The 21766-nt window shown below is 44.0% G+C and overlaps 1 protein-coding gene across 2 annotated transcripts; it reads right to left on the bottom strand.

The window, feature by feature from the left end:
• Positions 1–1814: 1814 nt before the first annotated feature.
• Positions 1815–17890, bottom strand: CTSO (cathepsin O). Of its 2 annotated transcripts, XM_053407192.1 has the most exons (8): positions 17498–17814; positions 12892–13000; positions 11545–11684; positions 9192–9359; positions 8074–8195; positions 4562–4725; positions 3174–3266; positions 1815–1922 (listed from the first exon to the last, which is right to left on the bottom strand). In XM_053407192.1, the coding sequence occupies exons 1-8, from the start codon at positions 17627–17629 to the stop codon at positions 1888–1890; spliced, it is 963 nt and encodes a 320-aa protein (XP_053263167.1). In that variant the 5' UTR covers positions 17630–17814; the 3' UTR covers positions 1815–1887. The 2 variants fall into 2 exon arrangements, with proteins under 2 accessions (XP_053263167.1, XP_053263166.1); XM_053407191.1 differs by lacking the exon at positions 3174–3266 and having other exon boundaries at positions 1835–1922; positions 17498–17890.
• Between the last annotated feature and the right edge of the window lie 3876 nt (positions 17891–21766).

The raw sequence follows: 21766 nt of genomic DNA, 5'->3' as shown, positions 1-21766 counted from the left end.
TCATCTCCTCTTTCTTAGGAGAATGGTGGCCAATGGTGAACAGTGGTTCTTCCAATTCAGTGTCAGACCCATCAGCACTAGCACTGCCCACTGAACTGGAATCCGAACCCTGATCATCATCCTCAATTTCCTCTGCTTCTTCAGCTTCAGGGTGACTCTGGAAAATCCCCCCATTGTCCCCCCACTTAGCATTGTACTGAACACTCCTGGTAAACCATACTGTCTTTGTGTCAGTCATTAGCACTTTGTATAAGGTCTGTATAGTTAAAGCTATGGTTTTCCCAGTAGTGATGTATGGAAGTGAGAGCTGGACCATCAAGAAGGCCGATCGCTGAAGAATTGATGCTTTTGAATTCTGGTGCTGGAGGAGACTCTTGAGAGTCCCATGGACTGCAAGAAGATCCAACCTCTCCATTCTGAAGGAAATTAGCCCTGAGTGCTCACTGGAAGGACAGATCCTGAAGCTGAGGCTCCCATACTTTGGCCACCTCATGAGAAGAGAAGTTTTTATGACGGATGCAAATTAAAAAGTGGGTAAAAAAAAATCTTTATTGATCCAACCAAATTGTGGTCATGTTTTAATCACAACTGTGATAAGGCTAATCCAGGCTAGAGCCAAAGAGATGGAAACTGAATTACTGATAACGAAAAAAAAAGTCAGTTTTACATAATGTCGAAGGTACTTTAAATGGACAGCAAAGACTAGATTTGGCCCCCAAAGTAGCATATACTAAACAGAAAGCGATGCCATGTTCTTGGAGAATATAAAGGGTTTAGAACAGGAGTGGAAGAGCTCAGCAGTAGCAGAAAATATCAGAGAACACAGCTGCTTACTCCTGCAGCACTGCAAATATTTATTTATCATTTCATAAAGTTCATACACTGGTTGTTAAAAAAACCCACCTCAAAGTGATTTACAAAAGAACAATAAAATCATCAATAAAATCAGTAGAAAAATAACTCCTTCAAACATTCAAAAGATAAAATCAATAAACTAAAAACAATATTATTATTATTACCAATATATTCTACAAAATGCTAGAATAAGAGGGATGCACCCTGTACGTTCAACATACATATAGTTCTGACTTTAATTTGCAACATGTTTTATAAATTTGTATTTTGTAATCACAAAATTATTATAAGAAGGTATGTTATCATTTTGGACGTGGGTGGCGCTGTGGGTAAAAGCCTCAGCGCCTAGGGCTTGCTGATCGAAAGGTCGGCGGTTCAAATCCCCGCGGCGGGGTGCGCTCCCGTTGCTCGGTCCCAGCGCCTGCCAACCTAGCAGTTCGAAAGCACCCCCGGGTACAAGTAGATAAATAGGGACCGCTTACTAGCGGGAAGGTAAACGGCGTTTCCGTGTGCGGCTCTGGCTCGCCAGAGCAGCGATGTCACGCTGGCCACGTGACTTAGTTGGTCTTTAAGGTGCTACTGGAAGGAAAAAAACTTTACCTTTATGTTATCATTTTACAGACTGGGAACTGAGGCAGAGTGTGTGGTTTTTGTCTAAGGCTGCATAGCAAGGATATGGTAGCTGATGAACTCAGGCCTCCCTGATATAAATCCAGTTCTCTGACCACAATCGCTCAACTCTTATTTAAAATACTGTGCTAAGTGCAGGTGGAGTCAAGATTCCCAAAACTGAGACTAGAGCTGGTAATATAAAATTCCTTCTGTTTGCACAATTGATGGTCTAGAATACGCTGCAGAGCGGATATCAAGTTCCCAAAAATAAAAGTTTTATGGCACTTGCTGGAAGGGGATTCTTCTGTTTGTTGCCGTCAGAATGCCCACAAGTCCCTTCCCAAGAATAACACTCCTTCACATTGTGGAAAAATAGTGTTTGAAATGTCTGTCACCGATTCTGCGTTCAGAGCAACTGCTTCACACAAACACGGCAGAAACTTCATCAGCGATGCCTAGGAAGCAACGAGATCAAAGTTAACTATTGGATCATTGGATAAATCATTTATGAAGGAAAGTATTATTGCAACATCATCTCTTACTCCTTGGCTCCCATGCTGTACCAGTGTTACTGAACACCCTTTCATTTTGAATTTGATATCCCGCTTTATCACTACCCAAAGGAATCTCAAAGCGGCTAACATTCTCCGTTCCCTTCCTCCTCCACAACAAACACTCTGTGAGGTGAGTGGGGCTGAGAGACTTCAGAGAAGTGTGACTGGCCCAAGGTCACCCAGCAGCTGCATGTGGAGGAGCGGGGAAGCGAACCCGGTTCACCAGATTACGAGTCCACCGCTCTTAACCACTACACCACACTGGCTCCCAAAAATACTTCCAGGAAGGAATGGGAGAGGGCCCCAGCAGAGACGACGATGTTCTGAGTAGCGTTGATCACTGCATTAGAAGTGACTGACGGCCGGCCTCGGAGGAATACATAGTGCTTTAACTGTCTCTATACTGGAGCTTACTTTCCCCCAGCTTTTTTACTCAGAAGTAACCAAGTTGCTCAAGGGACGCGGGTGGCGCTGTGGGTTAAACCACAGAGCCTAGGACTTGCCAATCAGAAGGTCGGCAGTTCGAATCCCCGCGACGGGGTGAGCTCCCATTGCTCGCTCCCTGCTCCTGCCAACCTAGGAGTTCGAAAGCACATCAAAGTACAAGTAGATAAATAGGTACCACTCTGGCGGGAAGGTAAACGGCGTTTCCGTCTGCTGCTCTGGTTCGCCAGAGGCGGCTTAGTCATGCTGGCCACATGACCTGGAAGCTGTACGCTGGCTCCCTCGGCCAGTAAAGCGAGATGAGCGCCGCAACCCCAGAGTCGTCCGTGACTGGACCTAATGGTCAGGGGTCCCTTTACCTTTACCTAACTAAGTTGCTCATGAACCATTTGCTTTTATGGGCTATTTTGTTGAAACGTTCCGGAAGACCTGCAGATGCCATTTTTGTAATCAAAATAACCCCAAGGTAATTGGTCGTTGTTGCACAAATGAGCTCATATATGTTGATATTCTCTTGCTTTGATAATATGCTAATGGGCTTGCTTTGATGCTGCACTTAGCTTCATCTTGGGACGGTAACATTGATAGGAGGAATGTAAAATGCGTCTACCTAAAGTTTCAAATAGCCTTTCAAAATAGGGCCGTGGAAGAACGCATACGGAGGTCTAAATGTGAAGGATCAACTGCAGTGCCTTTTTCTCAACTTACCACAGATATTGGAACCTATCTTAATGCGTACGTAGCCATCTATTCCCCACGAAGTGCCCCAGGAATTTCGAACAATCCAATAAGGAATGCTACCTGTAAAATAATTTCAGTAAGTTTTGTTTTGTTTTGTTTAGGACATCTTTGGCAAACTTTAATGCCTTTCGTTGAACAGACACGGAGAGACTTAAAAGCAGAGCCACAAGACAGAATCCAGTTTCTTTACGAAGAATCTGGCTTAGCTAGCACATAGTACTTCAATATGTAGAAGTATGTGTTAAATTGTATTGATGCAATTCACCAGGGGTTCTGAACCTGGGGGTTAATGGACCCCTAGGTGATTCCATGAAGGACTTCAGGGCGTCTGCGAACCAGACGGGGGTGGGGAGAGACTGGTATCCATCTTGGGCAGGCTGGCTGAAGGCTGGCTGCTATGCTGTGGGGCTAAACCCCCTTTTAAATGACCATGCTGTAAGATCTGGACCACCTCCATGCACACTGAAGGTGTGAATAGGTGAAAAAGAATATTTATTAAAACTACGGCAGTCTCTGCTATGTCTCAGTTCTCAAAAGGAAGACAGACCCTGGGTGATTGTCTGGGACCCAGGCTTTTGCCACCGCTTGGCAGAGAGAGGGGGAGGCACCCAACTTTTGTAATGGTTTGTTGCACAATGAAATCTTTAATAAAACTGTTTAAAAAGAAAAAGGAAATGCATGCCACAATACCACCCCACACTTTGTCACTTTACTCCTGCAATTTTCTGTGATAATGGGGTTGCAAATGGATCCCCCCCCCAGAACCCATTAACACAGAAATGAGCACAAAAGTTCTACTATATTCCACTAGATTGTGGCTTTCTTGTCTTGTGAAAGCTCAGATAAAAGGCTGAAATTAGCAGTTGGGGAAACGTCAGGTGAACGGAATAAACCACCATGTGAACGCAGACATGGTTGGGATGGCACTAATATTGGGATGGCACTAATACCAGGAACAGCTGGTAGGCGGGAAAAGAGGGAGATCCCTGGCCGCGCCTTCGTTAAATAGGGCAGGCCACGCCCCCAGAGCCAGCTGATTGGCTGGCCAGGGGGTGACGTGGCTGGGGATTCCCCCAGTCGCGTGGGGGGGCCATGACGCCCGCAATCCCACCTCCTCTGCAGGATGGAAGTGGCTTTCTCTAAACTGCTATGTTAATAATCATTCGTCTTTTCTTTCTTTTCTTTTTCATCTTTTAAACTTTTTTTCTTACTCTGTCGTGATGTTTTTTCTTCTGTATTGAATTTTTCTATACTTACCTTTGTTGTAAATGATCATTTACACCTGTATTTTAAACCAATAAAGATTTACCATGAAAAAAAATAATTAAAAAAAAAATTGGTGGTTGAAAACTCACCTGTCGTGTCATAACCAGTAACTATAACAGCGTGATTTGCTTCTCCACTGGAGCAGTGATACTGGATGATGCCCCCGAGATAATCCTGCCAGCTGATTGCGTCTACAATTACTGGCAAAGGCCCATATTTAACTAGCATCCTCATCATTTCGTCTTCATGGCCACTGCAAGGTAAGAAGAATAGTCCCAGTCCCTCAGGGTCAGAATTCAGTCTAGCATCAAAATAGTTCGAAACCAACCAACTGCTGAGCACCTTTTGTTTGGCAGGTATCTGGTCCCTTAGGTTGCAGAAGTCAGTCTATAGTACAGGAAATGAACTTGCTGTACTAAGCAGAATTTATTCAGAGTAGTATTGGTATGTTGGGGCCACCATACTTCTGGAGTTTCCTGGACACATTCAGGACTTGTCCGTCAAACAGTGTCTGAGTGGAACTGTTAAAATTATCCAGGGAAACCTGAGCATATGGCAACCCTTCTCAAAAGTGTCCAGGAAACTTTGTGCCCAGATTTTCACTTTCTGAAATATGGCAACCCTATTTATGTTATTTTACAGCTTCTGAAACTGGCAATTTCAACAAGGCTGGTTTCAATGAAGAACTCTTTCACGGTTTTGTGTATCATGCTACTTGGGAACCGCCCTCAGGGTAAGCCAGCCTTTAGAGAAGTCTATTCATCTGACAAGAATCACATTTTGCGCCATGACCTTATTTTTTCCTCACACTGGGGAACAAAATTTTTGTTGCGTTGACACCTGCAGTTGTTCTAACCTAATTTTGATGTGCTGATTTCATATCTGAAGTTGGTTTTTTTCTGTAAGCTCTAGGTTTTTTGCAATTCATGTTTTTCACTTTTCACCATAATCTTTGTTTTTCACAGTGCAAGAATTCAATATTTTATTAAACACATAGCCAAAGTAGTACAATATGAGTATAAATGTAAGTGACTTATATAGCATTGAACATGACATGTATAGCAATGAAAATGACGTGTAAATCTATGTACGGTTGGAGGTATGCAAAAAATTGTATTACCTTGGGATACACAGTATACTGGGGAACAATTTTTTTTTCCATTTTCTTTTGCATGAGATTTTTCAACTGTTCTTATATGTTCTTTGAATGCTGATTTCAAATCTGAAATCGATTTTCGTGTACATGCTATAGTTATCTTTCAATTTCCGACTTTTGCCGATATGTCATATTTACACTGGGGACAAGTGGACACGTGACACGTTGATCTACCCTAACCACATGGTAATTATTGTTCTGCAAACTTACTTTTTCTTTATTTTTACAGTTTTGTAACCTAAATATTTGTATTTTTCAGATCGGACCACTTGTTCGACAGTGTTATAGCTAGAATAGTACCTGTGGTGCTCAGTTTGCTGTGGAAAGACATCTTGCCAGTAGAGACAACTCTTCCTGTAGCCTCTGCCCACCCTCCAATCTGCAAAGATCATCTCCCCTTCCACCCTGCCAATGGATGCCTTCATCCAATGGAGAAAAACCAGCTGGATACCACTCTTGATTTCTATAGCTATTTGTAAACCATTCTCCCACCCCGATTTATTCTGATGATGATTCACAAACCTCCCCCCCCCCGTAGAACCCAGTTAAATAACCTCAAGTAAGAACTATCTGCTTTTAACACAAGTTGTACTCCATGGCACTGTTTGTTCAGGTCAAGTGAGAAAAGCAGGGCACGCATTGCAAAAGAAACACAAACAGTACAAGCCCAGTCATGGAAGTTAAAAACACTTTCTGTGCATCCTCTTGCATTGACAAGTCATACTGCTCTGCAGTCAATGACTGCTCTGCATTCGGAAGGGAAATGAGAACTGTGGACGCATTTGCTGCACCAGGGGTCAAAGTCTTTCTCTACCTGGAATGTCAACATTCATGTATGATCTTTGAAACTCCAGAAGGGAGGCAGGATTTAGCAAGGTTCAACAGCCTGCCGCTGAATACTATAAAAGACGATACAATACGATAATCTTTATTGTCATTGCCCCATACAGAACAACGAAATTGAAAAAAATCTACATCAGACCTTCAAAAACCAACAAGCCTGCTATCCCAGCCTGGTTAGCCCCCTAAAAACTCTGATACCCCGTAATTAAATACAATATGCTCCCATAGAAACTACGTTAAAGGTAAAGGTAAAGGGACCCCTGACAATTAGGTCCAGTCGTGGCCAACTCTGGGGTTGCGGCACTCATCTCACTTTATTGGCCGAGGGAGCCGGCGTACAGCTTCCGGGTCATGTGGCCAGCATGACTAAGCCACTTCTGGCAAACCAGAGCAGCGCACGGAAACGCCGTTTACCTTCCCGTTGGAGCGGTACCTATTTATCTACTTGCACTTTGACGTGCTTTCGAACTGCTAGGTTGGCAGGAGCAGGGACTGAGCAACGGGAGCTCACCCCGTTGCGGGGATTCAAACTGCCGAACTTCTGATCAGCAAGTCCTAGGCTGTGGTTTAACCCACAGTGCCACCCGCGTCCCTGAGAAACTACCTTACACTACGTTTAAAACCCAAATCACATTTGGATAGAAACTGTTTCTCAGGCAGCTAGTCCTAGTCTTTATAATCCTGTACCTTCTTCCAGAAGGCAGAAGCCAAAAGAGATCATTTCCAGGGTCTGCACTATCCTGCGCTATCTCTGCAGCTTTCTTATGGCACCTGGAAGCATAGATTTGATCCAAGGTGGGAAGAGTGCACCCAATTATTCTCTCTGCAGTCTTTACAACCCCGGACAGCATTGTTTTTTCCCTGACCATGCAGCTCCCAAACCACACACACAAATGAGAGGCATGTTTTCTTAAGAACGTCTGTTATGATAGTTTCCATGTTTTCTTAAAGCAAACCTGTTTGCATCTCTAGCATGAGTGCTCAATACGTAGAGATACAAGAAGCTGGAATCCTCTGGATGTTGTTGGACTCTCAACTCATGCCATCTCTGCAGCTAGCATGGCTATTTGTCAGTGACTATGGGAGCTGTAGGGGCGCAGGTGGCGCTGTGGGTTAAACCACAGAGCCTAGGACTTGCTGATCAGAAGGTCAGCAGTTCGAATCCCCGTGACGGGGTGAGCTCCCGTTGCTCGGTCCCTGCTCCTACCAACCTAGCAGTTCGAAAGCACATAAAAGTGCAAGTAGATAAATAGGTACCACTCCGGCGGGAAGGTAAACGGCGTTTCCATGCACTGCTCTGGTTTGCCAGAAGTGGCTTAGTCCTGCTGGCCACATGATCCGGAAGCTGTACGCCGGCTCCCTCGGCCAATAAAGTGAGATGAGTGCCGCAACCCCGGAGTTGGCCACGACTGGACCTAATGGTCAGGGGTCCTTTTTCCTTTACCTTTATGGGAGCTGTACTTTCGGCAACACCCAGAAGGCCATAGATTCCCCACGTGCGGTACTGAAGAGGTTTATAACCGTAATAGTCACTTGGAATGTGACTCTACTGGGCTAGTTGGGGGGGGGAAGGACCCTGTGAAAATACTCACTAGTTGTTACCTTAGATCATAAGAGGTATAGCCTGTGACTGAAACTCCAAAATCAGAACGGCTGAAGTAATGGCACATTCCTGTTTCAGCTTTAAAAGAATACTCCGCATCTCTCACCAGTTTCACGCGTGTCTGCAAGAAGACGAATCAAACGAGTTGCTTAACAACACATTTTTATGCTCTTGAAAGTTACTTTGGTCACGCCAGAGTCTGTACTCCTTAAATTATTTTATTTACTTCCTAAAATGTATATATCGCTTGATTTAAAAATAAATAAATCAGCAGCTTATAAGAATAAAACAATAAAATTATCAGTAAGAACAGTTGAAAGCAACTATTTTAAACATTCAAAAATAATTAAAACCAATGAGGAACTAAAAGTGAATTAAAACACATGTCAACATTCTATGTGTCCAAATATGCTTTTAGCGGGTGCAGTGGAGGCTCCTGCGTGTTGTCAATAGGCAGGGAGTTCCAAAGTAACTGCCGCAATAAAAGATTGATTTCTTACAAATAACCCAGGGTTGCCAAACAGTGAAAATTTGGAAAGAAAAGTTGTTGAGCTTTTTTGGCAAAATCGCAAAACAAATACCATTTTCGAGCTGTTCTTGTAGAAAATTGGCAAAAACGGCACTGCCAACAGCAGGAAGATGAGAGCCCACTAGCTGTACTATAGATCTCAACTTATGTCAAGGTGGGAGAAATACTGCCTCAATGGAGGTCACATGATGAGCAGATGCTGGAGCAGGACCATCTACAGTGGTACCTCTGGTTAAGAACTTAATTCATTCTGGAGGTCCGTTCTTAACCTGAAACCGTTCTTAACCTGAGGTACCACTTTAGCTAATCGGGCCTTGCGTGGCCGCCGCACAATTTCTGTTCTCATTCTGAGGTAAAGTTCTTAACCCGAGGTGTCTGTAACCCGAGGTACCACTGTATTGCCCATCTTGCCTGACTTATGACAGCCCTGGAGATATCTAATTGGCAAAAGTTGGAGACAATATTTGGGGCTACGCAACCTTTGATCTACTCCAAGAGGGGAGTGTTGTTCAAGTCTGAGATTTGCCTTCTCTTTACCCAACACTGTCACGTATTAACGGAGCCTGTGGGTTTGTAAGAAATGAATACCTGATTCAGCCAACTCAGCGCAGTAACCGTAGAGCCGCCGCTGCAGCCTTTATTCTCGTATGAACAGTCGATAACCTGCTGCACGCTGAGGTTCTCCAAAACATTCCCTTTAATTGCGTACGCGGACTCTACTGCACTGACAACGCTGAAAGCCCAACAGCCGCCACACTGGAAAAGATGGGTGATAGATTACAATAGGAAGCATAAAGATGAATGTAAAATAAACATTTCACACAGAAATTTAAAGGATAAAAATTCCCCTTGCAAAATTAATGGATATGGAACAGTCATCAGATCAGTAGCTGTTAAAATAAAGGATCCAGATTGGAACTGTCGTATTTGGACTAACTAAGAGCAGGATGAAATAAGAACATCATTCCCTGAAATCCAGAGCACAGGAAGTCATTCAAAATTGTTTAATTTGGTATTGGATAATTGGCTTTTTTTTTGGGACGCGGGTGGCGCTGTGGGTAAAAGCCTCAGCGCCTAGGGCTTGCCGCTCGAAAGGTCAGCGGTTCAAATCCCCGCGGCGGGGTGCGCTCCTGTTGTTCAGTCCCAGCGCCTGCCAACCTAGCAGTTTGAAAGCACCCCCGGGTGCAAGTAGATAAATAGGGACCGCTTACTAGCGGGAAGGTAAATGGCGTTTCCGTGTGCGGCTCTGGCTCGCCAGATGCAGCTTGTCACGCTGGCCACGTGACCCGGAAGTGTCTCCGGACAGCGCTGGCCCCCGGCCTCTTGAGTGAGATGGGCGCACAACCCTAGAGTCTGTCAAGACTGGCCCGTACGGGCAGGGGTACCTTTACCTTTAATTGGCTTTTTAATCGTATTATAATTTGGTATTGTATTAATGTGGCTTTTGTTGGATTGTTATAAATGAAAATTAATTTAAAAATTATTTAGAAAAAGAAAAACAATCGTCGTTAGTTGCCCTTCATACTTTTTTTTAGCACAAATTTATTTCAAAATAGCCTGTTTTTCACATAGTTCTGTACACATAGTGTTGTATCCAGCGGTGTTGCTCAACTGGCAGTAAGGCTTCCATCAGTGGAACAGGGAAGGAAGCAATTTTCAGGCATTTCCTGCCCTCCTATCCTTCCCTATATCTGTTCTAGAGGGCCCCCTCCCCTAAAAAAACTTTCCAGAGCAGATTTAGGGTGGCTTTGCGACTGCATGAGGAGGACGACTGAAAAGCCTTACCGCCAACTGAGCAACACCCATTGAGTTAATAATGACACATTTCTCAGTTATACAGTAATCTGTCTTGCAGTCCATTCCAGATTTGCCTATCCCATCTATTTTCAGCAGCTGTAGACAGACATTGTTGGATTTTTTAAAAAATACGGCAAGTGCAGAGGCTTCAACTCGGCTTTTCTACTACCTGTAATGAAAAAGCCAGTTCATATCAACCAGAGAAATGGTGCTATAAACATGCACCACTGCCGTGTCAACAATGCAGATGTATTCTCATCTCAAAAGGGCGCTGGAGCCCTCACTGTATTATCTTTTCTTTCTTTTTGCCAATTTATTGTTTTTTTCCAAATTTTAAACAAATCAATGCCGAATTAAATCAAATTTAATGCAAAAAAGATGACCTTCCACTCTTCGTCCTAAATGTGTCCCTGTTTCCCCCCTTTGCTGCTTAATAGTACACACTTATCTCTGGTTCACAATCCATTCCTGATGTTCAGCTCCCATTATTCAACAGCTGTTGATTTATCAATTGCTACTCATACATTTACCAAACAATACTGTATACCCTTAAAAAACAAAAAAGGTTGCACACACCCCTTGTTGTTGTTGTTTAGTCGTTTAGTCGTGTCCGACTCTTTATGACCCCCTGGACCAGAGCACGCCAGGCACTCCTGCCTTCCACTGCCTCCCACAGTTTGGTCAAACTCATGCTGGTCTCTTCGAGAACACTGTCCCACCATCTCGTCCTCTGTCGTCCCCTTCTTCTTGTGCCCTCCATCTTTCCCAGCATCAGGGTCTTTTCCAGGGAGTCTTCTCTTCTCATGAGGTGGCCAAAGTATTGGAGCCTCAGCTTCATGATCTGTCCTTCCAGTGAGCACTCAGGGCTGATTTCCTTCAGAATGGAGAGGTTTGATCTTCTTGCAGTCCATGGGACTCTCAAGAGTCTCCTCCAGCACCATAATTCAAAAGCATAAATTATTCGGCAATCAGCCTTCTTTATGGTCCAGCTCTCACTTCCATACATCACTAGCACATCCCCCTATCTATTTTAAAACATTATTTCTGTGTTAATTTGCCTTTCTTATCTTCTTATCGTCTTAGTTGCTGAAGTTTTGGGGGTACCAGGTCCAAAATTAGGCAGAAAATCAACTGTGGAACTTACCGCTTCTTGATTCCGCACGCTGGTAACGGCATTCTTGTCCCTCCAATCAAACTTTGCTGGTAAGGGTGCTTCTGTGCCCTCTAGGCTCGCTCTCGGCACATACTTGGGAACTTTAAAAAGTCTACTTTGTAAGTAAGTAGCTTTAAAACAAAACAAAAGTTCTGTTATTTTCTAGTTTTGATTACAGCCAATTCAGAGACATGGTTTCTAAAAGCCAAACACTTGCATTTTTCCCAGTCATTATTATTTATAAAATGTAGATACTGCGCTTCATCTGAGGATCCTATGATTTGCAGCGCTTTACAATACAGAAACGCAAAAATAAATCACATAATAATGACAGAACAATCCCTCCCCCAGATTAAAACACCAAAGGCCTGGGATAATCATAGAATCATAAAATTGTAGAGTTGGAAGGGGCCAGGTGGATCATTAGTCTACCTTCCGGCAGTGCAGGAATATTTTGCCCAACACGGGACTTGAACCCACAACCCTGAGATTAAGAGTCTCATGCTGAAGGCAGCCCTGTTTAGGGAAGCTTTTAATATTTAATGCTGTATTGTTTTTAACACTTGATTGGGAGCCGCCCAGAGTGGCTGGGGAAACTCAGCCAGATGGGCGGGGGTATAAATAAATTAATAATATTATTATTTATTTCTGCAAAAGTCTGGACTGCTCAATTCTCAGGTCTACCCTAGACCCCGAGATATAAAACTATGAAGGGAAAAGATCCTGTTAGAGAAAGGGATGGTTAAATGAAATAAACTGAGAAAGGGATGATTAATAGCCGCAAAAGTAATAATCGCCATAGCAACATGCATAGTGAAACATTCTGACAGGTTGAAGCTCAGAGAGTCTGAAATCTGGGGAGACCATAGATGTTCTCAAGACAAAAACAAGCACTTTAGTCCTGCTTAGCATGATGTTCAGGCACACCAAATCATTATCAAAAAGATGCCAAAATAGCTTGCACTGAAGATAAGGCAAGGCCTCGGTCCAGTATATCTGAAGGAGCGTCTCCACCCCCATCATTCTGCCCGGACACTGAGGTCCAGCGTCAAGGGCCTTCTTGGTAGTGGCACCCGCCCTGTGGAACGCCCTCCCACCAGATGCCAAAGAGAACAACAACTACCAGACTTTTAGAAGACATCTGAAGGCAGCCCTGTTTAGGGAAGCCTTTAATGTTTAATAGACTTTTGTATTTTAATATTTTGTTGGAAGCCACCCAAAGTGGCTGAGGAAACCCAGCCAGATAGGCGGGGAATAAATAATATATTATTATTATTATTATTATTATTATTATTATTAGCAAAAGCATTTAATATTTTGTAATGTAATACTCTGTACCTCTAAATTCTTCAGGAAACAAGTGGGAGAATTTGTTTATTCCATAGACAGCAGTAGCGTTGTCGCTAGATGATAAGGAATTCAAATGCCTGATTCTCTTAATACTTTCCTGGAAAAAACGAAAGCATAATTACACTGTTGAAATGTAATGAAGTCTGTCTGTATGTTTGTTGGATGGCGTCTTGTACACCTCCTTCTGGCAACTCCTGCAGTCAAGCTAGTGCCCAATGTCTTGTTCTGCTTTCCTTTGGACCACATCAGTGAGGCGGAGAGGGGGGTCTTGTCGTCTGGGCAGCCCAAGACCTGCAGACAAACTGCCCAGGCTTGCGCCCAGGGAGGTCACTTGGGTTTCTCCCACCCCTCTTTTTGTTATTGTTCTTTTGTTTTTTATAACATTTTGCTGTTATTCCATCTGGCCCTGGGGATTTCCCTACTTTTGTTTGATTTATTGCCTCAATTACTTCTTGAACTGAAATTTCTATATTTAATATCCTCATTTGACCCTCTGTTATCTTTGGTAATTCACTATTTTTAATATAGTTTTCTATCCTGTTTGAATCTTCAGTTCTTTCTCTGTAAAGATCAGTAAAATATTTTACAAAAGCCTCCCTTATTTCTTTTGGTTTCTCATTTAGCCTACCATTAAGCTTTATTCGATTCACAGAGTTATTTTGTTCACTTTTTCTCAACTGCCATGCCAAAAGTTTCCCTGTTTTATTGGTGTTTTCAAAAAAAAATGTTTTTTTTTTATTTTCCATGCTATTGCCTCACTAATTACCATAGAATATTGTGACTCCATTGTCTCTCAAGACAGAAACATGACAACAACAACAACTAGGCAGAGACCTGTCAACAAACCTGGATGCTACCTCTGCTGTTTCCCAAGTATTTCCTTGGGATCAAAAAGACGAGTTACATGGGGGGCGGGCGGTGGTGGTAATGGAATATAAGAGATTTATCTGAGAATTAGCAATCCGCATTTCTAGTTGTTATGTGTGTGTAGCTTCGTTTTATGGCCCAACATTTATACGGTGGTACCTCTGGTTGCGAACGGGATCCGTTCCGGAGCCCCGTTCTCTCTCTTTTTTTTAAATAATATTTATTAAGAGTTTAAATATTACAAAAAGAGAAAAAGGGTTAAACAAAACAAAACAATACAATACAATACAAAAAAAACCACTACATATACCCTAATCTTAACAAAACAAAAACAAAAACAATTAAAAACACATCCAATATTTCCATATCTTATCTTTCATTTACTTGTTTCAGTGACCTCCTCGCACCTTCCTTTTTTGTATTGCAGTTCAGTTAGCTGTTTCAGCAAATCCTTTCCATCTTCCTCAGTTTTCTGTCCTATAATTTATCTTGACACAATCTAGCCTTATTTTTCCCTTTAATCCATTAACAATCTATTTTTACTTAATTCTTTGTAACATTTCTGCTAAAGCCATATAACTTCATTCCAGCATCCTTCTAACATTCATTAATTTAACAGTATTTCTGTAAATAGTCTTTAAATTTTTTCCAATCTTCTTCCACCGACTCTTCTCCCTGGTCTCGGATTCTGCCAGTCATTTCTGCCAGTTCCATGTAGTCCATCAACTTCATCTGCCATTCCGGAGCCCCGTTCTCAACATGAGCAGAACGCGTGCGCGGGTCACGACTCGTCGCTTCTGCGCATGCACACGACGTCATTTTGAGCGTCTGTGCATGCGCGAGTGGCGAAACCCAGAAGTAACCCTTTCTGGTACTTCCGCGTTGCCACAGGACACAACCTGAAAAGACGTAACCTGAACCAAACGTAACAAGTGGTATGACTGTATCAGTGATGGGGAAAACTGTGGCCTACTAGGTGTTTGACTCCAGTACGCAATAGCCTTGCCCAACATGGCCAACAATCAGGGATGATGGAAGTGTCTGTCTAGGGTACCTGGAGGCCCACAGGTTGGGCGCCCACTTTGTACTATCACCTGGCGATAATACCTGCCCTCTTTTGACTTGCCACATTGACCTGTAACAACTGTGGAGCACCACAGTTAACCAAATAAGGTGCTTCTTCCCATACAGGTACAGTCATACCTCGGGTTGCGAACGTGATGCGTGCGGGAGGCACATTCGCAGCCCACAGTGTTCACAGCCTGAAGCGCTGTGTCTTCGCATGCGCATGATGCGATTTGGCACTTCTGCGCATGCACGTGACATCATTTTGTGCTTCTGTGCATGCGCGAGTGCCGAAACCCAGAAGTAACCCGTTACAGTACTTCTGGGTTTGGTGCGGTCCACAACCCAAAAACGTGCAACCTGCAGCGTTCGTAACACGAGGTATGACTGTATCTTCCATTAAATCATCAATGGCAGTGGGTTCATTCACATCTTTTCTCTGCATTTCTAGGCACAGGTCTGGGCTTTCCAGGTCTGTCCCCCCCCCCTTTCCCCCGTACAAAAGCTGCTCAATTCTACTGAAAACCCAATTGCGGTTTGCTCCAAATCTTGGGAACTTAACCTGCAGGCACTTCTGGAGAAATGTTGCACTGTGCTACAGAGAATGGATTTCATTTCACTTTTCTCTCATCTCTCTTTATTTGGAGTCTTACCGACACCCATCCCTTAATTTTTCTACATTCTCTTCTTTCTTCATCCACACAGCTTTCTGTTTGCATATAGGCACATTTCATTTAATGTGCCTTAAGTGTGCCTTACGCCATAATCGCAGAATGTCCAAGTGTCCCTATTTTCCAGGGATGTCCCTGATTTAGAGAAGCCGCCCTGGTTTCTGATTTGATCCTGGAATGTCCCACTTTTCCTTAGGACGTCCCTATTTTTATTGGAGAAATATTGGAGGGTATGGAGTTTTCTGACCCCCCGAGCCATCTGAAGGCAATCCTGTATAGGGAAGTGTTTTTTTAGTGTTTTAATGTTTTTAATGTTTAATATATAAAAAATTAAACATTAAAAAACACTGGGCAACCCAGTAAGATGTGTAGGGTATGAATTGTAAAATTATCATTATGGAATGGGACGTCCAATTTTCACTGGAGAAATGTTGGAGGGTATGTAATCAGTTACATGCAATTAACGTAAACAGTGATAGTACAATGGGGTTTTTCCCCAGTGGTTCACAACCACCAGGTGCCAAGAGGGACTCTCAAAGCCCAGTGATTCCACTTCCACAAGATTACTTGCTGAACTTAAAAAATGCTAAACACACAAACATTTGGTTTATGCCAAGACAGGAATTGGCTGAACAGCACCAACCTACCACAAGGACCCACAATTTCTGAGCAATTCCCTGTTCGTCTATGTTGCAGCCAAATCAGCAGAGAATTTCATAGCTCACCAAATCAGTACGGCATACAGTGGTACCTCAGGTTAAGTACTTAATTCATTCCGGAGGTCCGTTCTTAACCTGAAACTGTTCTTAACCTGAAGCACCACTTTAGCTAATGGGGCCTCCTGCTGCTGCCGTGCTGCCGGAGCCCAATTTCTGTTCTCATCCTGAAGCAAAGTTCTTAACCTGAAGCACTATTTCTGGGTTAGCGGAGTCTGTAACCTGAAGCGTATGTAACCCAAGGTACCACTGTAATAAACTTTCACCAACAACAGCCCCACTTTCAGGATTTAGGCTTTCAAGTCTGACATCTTGTGGTGAAGATGAGGAGTACAAAAACTATCCACTTTGATTTATTCACTGAAAAATATTTGTTGGAAATAGTCTCCTGAGCATCTGCTGTTCACTGCTTGTCAATTTTACAGGGGGAAACATCTTTGAAACTGGGCTTATTCTTCTTCCTTCAACTGCACATCAAAACCCACTTTTCCTGTATGTCTTTCTCCTTAACCCCTTAAACTCCAAGCCAGCGTACACGACCATTTTTATTCCTCTGCACCCTTTGTTTCCCCCACCCCTCTTTTTGTTATTTTATTTCCTCCAACCTTTTAAACGGCAAGCTCCACGTTTGATTCGGTCCGAAACAGCATACAGATGGTGCCACAGAAAACAAGACCCGTAACTTTTGTATGAACTCTCAGCTGAATACGAAGCTAAGCTATTGGAATCAATGGGAAGCAGCGCTGGGCGTTGTTTATTATTATTATTATTTATTATATAATACATGTGATATATTTTATTATATAATAATTCAATATCGACACCTCCCTTTATCCAAAGATCCCAGGGTAGGATACAGCATTAAGAACATAATTTAAAGAGCAGACTTGGGGATCTGGAAGGGGGTGGTCGCCAACGAAGCTTTACTCGAGAGTAGACCCATTGGAATCCATGTCTGGGATTCAATTGGGTCCATTAATTCCAGAGGGGTCGGCTCGGGAGTAAATTGTGCGGCAGATGCACCCCATACCCTTAAAGCGCATCACTCCCCCCGCCCCAAAATCCTGGCACCTGTAAACCCCAATATCTGATGCCCGGTATTTATTTTTTGAGAGGGAGGGAGAAGCCATATGCTTTAAATATGTGTTGGATACGCGCGTGTGCCTTGGCTGCGCCGCGACATTTGGGACTGGGATGGAGATCTCGCCTCCAGCAGCGCGCAAGGACTGGGACTCCGGCCGGCCTCTCCCCTCTTCTCTCCCCGCTCGCACCTACCTGCAAGGCGTCTTCTTCCGTCCCCTCGCTGCCCCTGGGATGGAAGGATCCGGGATGCCTGGATCCGGGATGCCGACCCTCTCTGGCTCCCAGGAGGGGCAGCAAGCAGGAGAGGAGAAGCCACGGCTTCATGGAGAGCCTCTCCGGAAGAGCTGCGCCCTGGCGCCGCTTGGTTTTCTGCAGGACTCGTTTTTTCCTTTCGCTTTGCTGGCTCCTCCTTCTCCCCAGAGAAGAAGCCTCAAAGAAGACTTTTACCCTTCTGAGCCCTCCAGCTGCCTTCGGCTCGGCTCTTTTGTTCCACTTGTCGCTGCAGAAAGCGCTTTTGAGTGGTCCCTCCGGGAGGGAGGGAGAGAGGGAGGGATAAGAGGCGTCGCCTCCAGCCTCGCAACTTGGCAAAACTTGTCACTGCAAAAACTTGTCACTGCAAAAAACAACAACGGTGGCTCTCATTCTCAAGGTGAATCTCTGCCTTCCCCCCTTTTGGACCCTGGGCTTTCCTTCCTTGGAGGTTTTTAATATAATAATAATAATAATAATAATAATAATAATAATAATAATAATAATAAATTTTATTTATACCCCGCCCTCCCCAGCATAGCTGTCAACTTTCAGATTTGAAAATAAGGGATCAGCAGCCTCGAAAATAAGGGATCAGCAGCCTCATCTGTCCCGGGGACAGTCTACGGGATATCTAACAATCCGGGATAGCAGCGGGAAACAGCGCTGGAATAAGGGAATTTCCTGCCAAAAAAGGGAAGGTTGACAGCTACGATCCCCAGCCAAAACCGGGCTCAGGGTGGCTAAAGGTAAAGGTAAAGGGACCCCTGACCATTAGGTCCAGTTGTGACTGACTCTGGGGTTGTGGCGCTCATCTCGCTTTATTGGCCAAGGGAGCCGGCGTACAGCTTCTGGGTCATGTGGCCAGCATGACTAAACCGCTTCTGGCGAACCAGAGCAGTGCATGGAAATGCCGTTTAGCTTCCCACCGGAGTGGTACCTATTTATCTACTTGCACTTGACGTGCTTTTGAACTGCTAGTTTGGCAGGGGCAGGGACCGAGCAACGGGAGCTCACCCCGTCGTGGGGATTCGAACCGCCGACCTTTTGATCGGCAAGTCCTAGGGTCTGTGGTTTAACCCACAGCGCCACAACACCCGGTAAAAACAATGGATTAAAATACAACTTAAAAACAAGATTTAGTACAACATTAAAATGCAGCCCCATTTCAGTAGGAACTCGAATCAAAAACATTTTAGGGGTGAAAGCATCAAATCTTCACCAAGGCCAACTATAAGCATCCAACTTTAAGCAAAGGTTGGATGGCCATCTGCCAGGGATGCTGTAGTTGAGATTCATGGATTACAGGGGGTTGGACTAGATGACCCCGAGGATCCCTTCCAGCTCTAAGATTCTAGATTCTAATTTCCCCTTACAGAACTCTTGTGGGATTTCAAAACATCCCACTTAGATCCCGGGAGGAAGCGTTTGATTTCACCCAGACTCTCTTTATGACAGACCCTTATTACTCTAGTTACAGGTAGGTAGCAGTCTTGGTCTGCCGTAGTCGAAACAAAATAAAATAAATAAAATAAAATAACAAAATTCCTTCCAGTAGCACCTTAGAGACCAACTCAGTTAGTTACAGTGGTACCTCAGGTTAAGTACTTAATTCGTTCCGGAGGTTCGTTCTTAACCTGAAACTGTTCTTAACCTGAGGTACCACTTTAGCTAATGGGGCCTCCCACTGCCACCGTCGCGTGATTTCTGTTCTCATCCTGAAGCAAAGTTCTTAACCTGAGGTACTACTTCTGGGTTAGCGGAGTCTGTAACCTGAAGCATCTGTAACCTGAAGCGTATGTAACCTGAGGTACCACTGTATTGCTATGCGTTTTCGTGTGCACGCACACTTCTTCAGATACTCTCTTTCTTATTTACTTTCTTATTTACTGCAAGGTGGCTTACCCAGGTGTTTAGAAATGCTGGCGGGAATTTTAATCTGTTAAAATTTTAAATTTTTCCATGTTTTAATGCATAGAAACTTTTTTCCTGATTTTATGGTTTTATCTTTTTTGTAAACGTGCTTTGAGGTATTGTTTTGGGGTTTTTTCCCCATCAAGTGGTGTGTAAACTTTATGAAATAAAATTTTAAAAATGAACATGTGCTTCTCCTCTCTCCTTGCTTAATCCACACAACACCCCTGGCGTGAAGGTAAGGCTGAGAGGCAGTGACTGGCCCCCAAGATCATCCACTGAGCAAGTGGAGATTCGAACCTGCGTCTCCAAGGGTCGCCCATAACCCTAAACCACCACAGGGCACTTCCACTTTTATTGAAAAGACACTCTGTTAAAAAGAGGTTGGTGTCAGCAAGGGACATGAAAACAAAATGGTTTGCTCTTTCTGTGCCGGACATGACATTCTTGTGACTAGATTAATCATTCATTTCATTAAGGTCAACATCTGGATGTTTCACCATCTGTACAAGCCGTGAGCCGAGAAGTTATTGTTCACTGTGCAGAGCAGAATCTAGATCCAAATTACACCCAGGAGGTCTTCAGCGCTGCCAGGAATTTATTCCATATTTATTTATATTTTTTGCAAAATGTGGGAGCTAACCTGGAGGGAGGTGGAACTGGACAACAGAAATATACCCAAGGAGCGACAGGTCCTGTTTTGGGGATGTGTGCTTCTTTCTTTCTTTGTTTTTTATTTTTTATTAGGAATTTAAACAGAACATACAGTGGTACCTTGGGTTAATTCGTTCCGGAGGTCCGTTCTTAACCTGAAACTGTTCTTAACCTGAAGCACCACTTTAGCTAATGGGGCCTCCTACTGCCACCGCGCCACCAGAGCACGATTTCTGTTCTCATCCTGAAGCAAAGTTCTTGACCCGAGGTACTATTTCTGGCTTAGTGGAGTGTGTAACCTGAAGCGTATGTAACCTGAAGCGTATGTAACCTGAGGTACCACTGTATTATCTTGAAATGTATCATCCTTAATCCCCCCCCCCATTTTTCTCCCTCCCATAAAACAACCCCCCCCCCGCCCACCAACTTCCCTCAGTTCCAATCTCTGGTTTCTCTATAAACGCTATTCTCTGCATATTACAACATTGTATAAATCCTTAATTTGTCTAACTGGTTATTATCAATAAAAAGTTTGTGAGTGTCTGACTTACTCCCGAGTAACTGTGCACACTGTTGCACAGTGGAGCCCAAATCCTTGCATATATAGCTGTGAGGAAGAGCGCTGGTTTAAACTAGTAAAGGTAAAGGGACCCCTGACCATTAGGTCCAGTCGTGGACGACTCTGGGGTTGCGGCGCTCATCTCGCTTCATTGGCCGAGGGAGCCGGCATACAGCTTCCGAGTCATGTGGCCAGCATGACTAAGCCACTTCTGGTGAACCAGAGCAGCGCATGGAAACACCGTTTACCTTCCCACAACAGCAGTACCTATTTATCTGCTTGCACTTTGATGTGCTTTCGAACTGCTAGGTGGACACGAACAGGGACCGAGCAACGGGAGCTCACCCCGTCACAGGGATTCGAACTGCCAACCTTCTGATCGGCAAGTCCTAGGCTCTGTGGTTTAACCCACAGCGCCACCCGTGTCCCCTCCTATATATTTACTGCACTGTAATTACAGGTGTGGGTGACCTCTGGCTGCCCAGATGTTGCTGGACTACAACTTCCAGATGTACTGGCTGGGCCTGATGGGAGTTGGAGCCCAACATCTGGAAAGCCGCAGGCAAACCATTGTTGCTGCAATTCTATGTGGGGCTGCCCTTGTAGACAGTCGGAAAACTACCTTTGATCCAAAACACAACTGGGATTTTAACTGGGGCCTGACTGCTGGGTTAAATTATTTCAGGCTTGTATTACCTTTACCTGTTTCTGGGCTCAACTGAGCATACTAATGTTAATCTTCAAAGGTCTTGTCAGTCTATGACCTGGTTACCTTAAGAACCGCCTACCCACTTACAAAGCTGTCGTGCCTGAAGATCAGCTTCAGACGCTCTGCTGTGTGTCCCTTCCTTATTAGCAGCACAATTAGAAAATGCAAGAGGTACCACTTTGGTGGCGCAATAAACTTGTCAGAGAGATTTGTCAGAATCCTCTTCCTGCGTTTAGATGGGTGTTCAAGCAGGATTCTTGGATTGTTAAATGTTTGCTGCTGGAATGCTTTGATTGGTCTGTTCCTGCAATAACATCACACGAATGTTTGCTGCGATGGATTTATTGGTTGCTTTGAATATGACGTAAAAAGGGCT

Source organism: Podarcis raffonei, chromosome 10 (genome assembly GCF_027172205.1).
Source record: "Podarcis raffonei isolate rPodRaf1 chromosome 10, rPodRaf1.pri, whole genome shotgun sequence".
Lineage (NCBI taxonomy): Eukaryota > Metazoa > Chordata > Lepidosauria > Squamata > Lacertidae > Podarcis > Podarcis raffonei.
The sequence above is the reverse complement of the archived record's forward strand: the minus strand, read 5'-3'. Positions and strand labels throughout refer to the sequence as shown.

Bases quoted from the DNA above. Each gene is read 5' to 3' on its own strand.
- CTSO (XM_053407192.1), bottom strand. From the start codon at position 17,629: ATGAAGCCGTGGCTTCTCCTCTCCTGCTTGCTGCCCCTCCTGGGAGCC. The intron at 9,360-11,544 runs GTAAGTTCCACA...CATCTTTTCCAG, and splicing joins GCGTGCGGAATCAAGAAGCG to TGTGGCGGCTGTTGGGCTTT. The intron at 8,196-9,191 runs GTATTCATTTCT...GTCTTCTTGCAG, and splicing joins CGCTGAGTTGGCTGAATCAG to ACACGCGTGAAACTGGTGAG.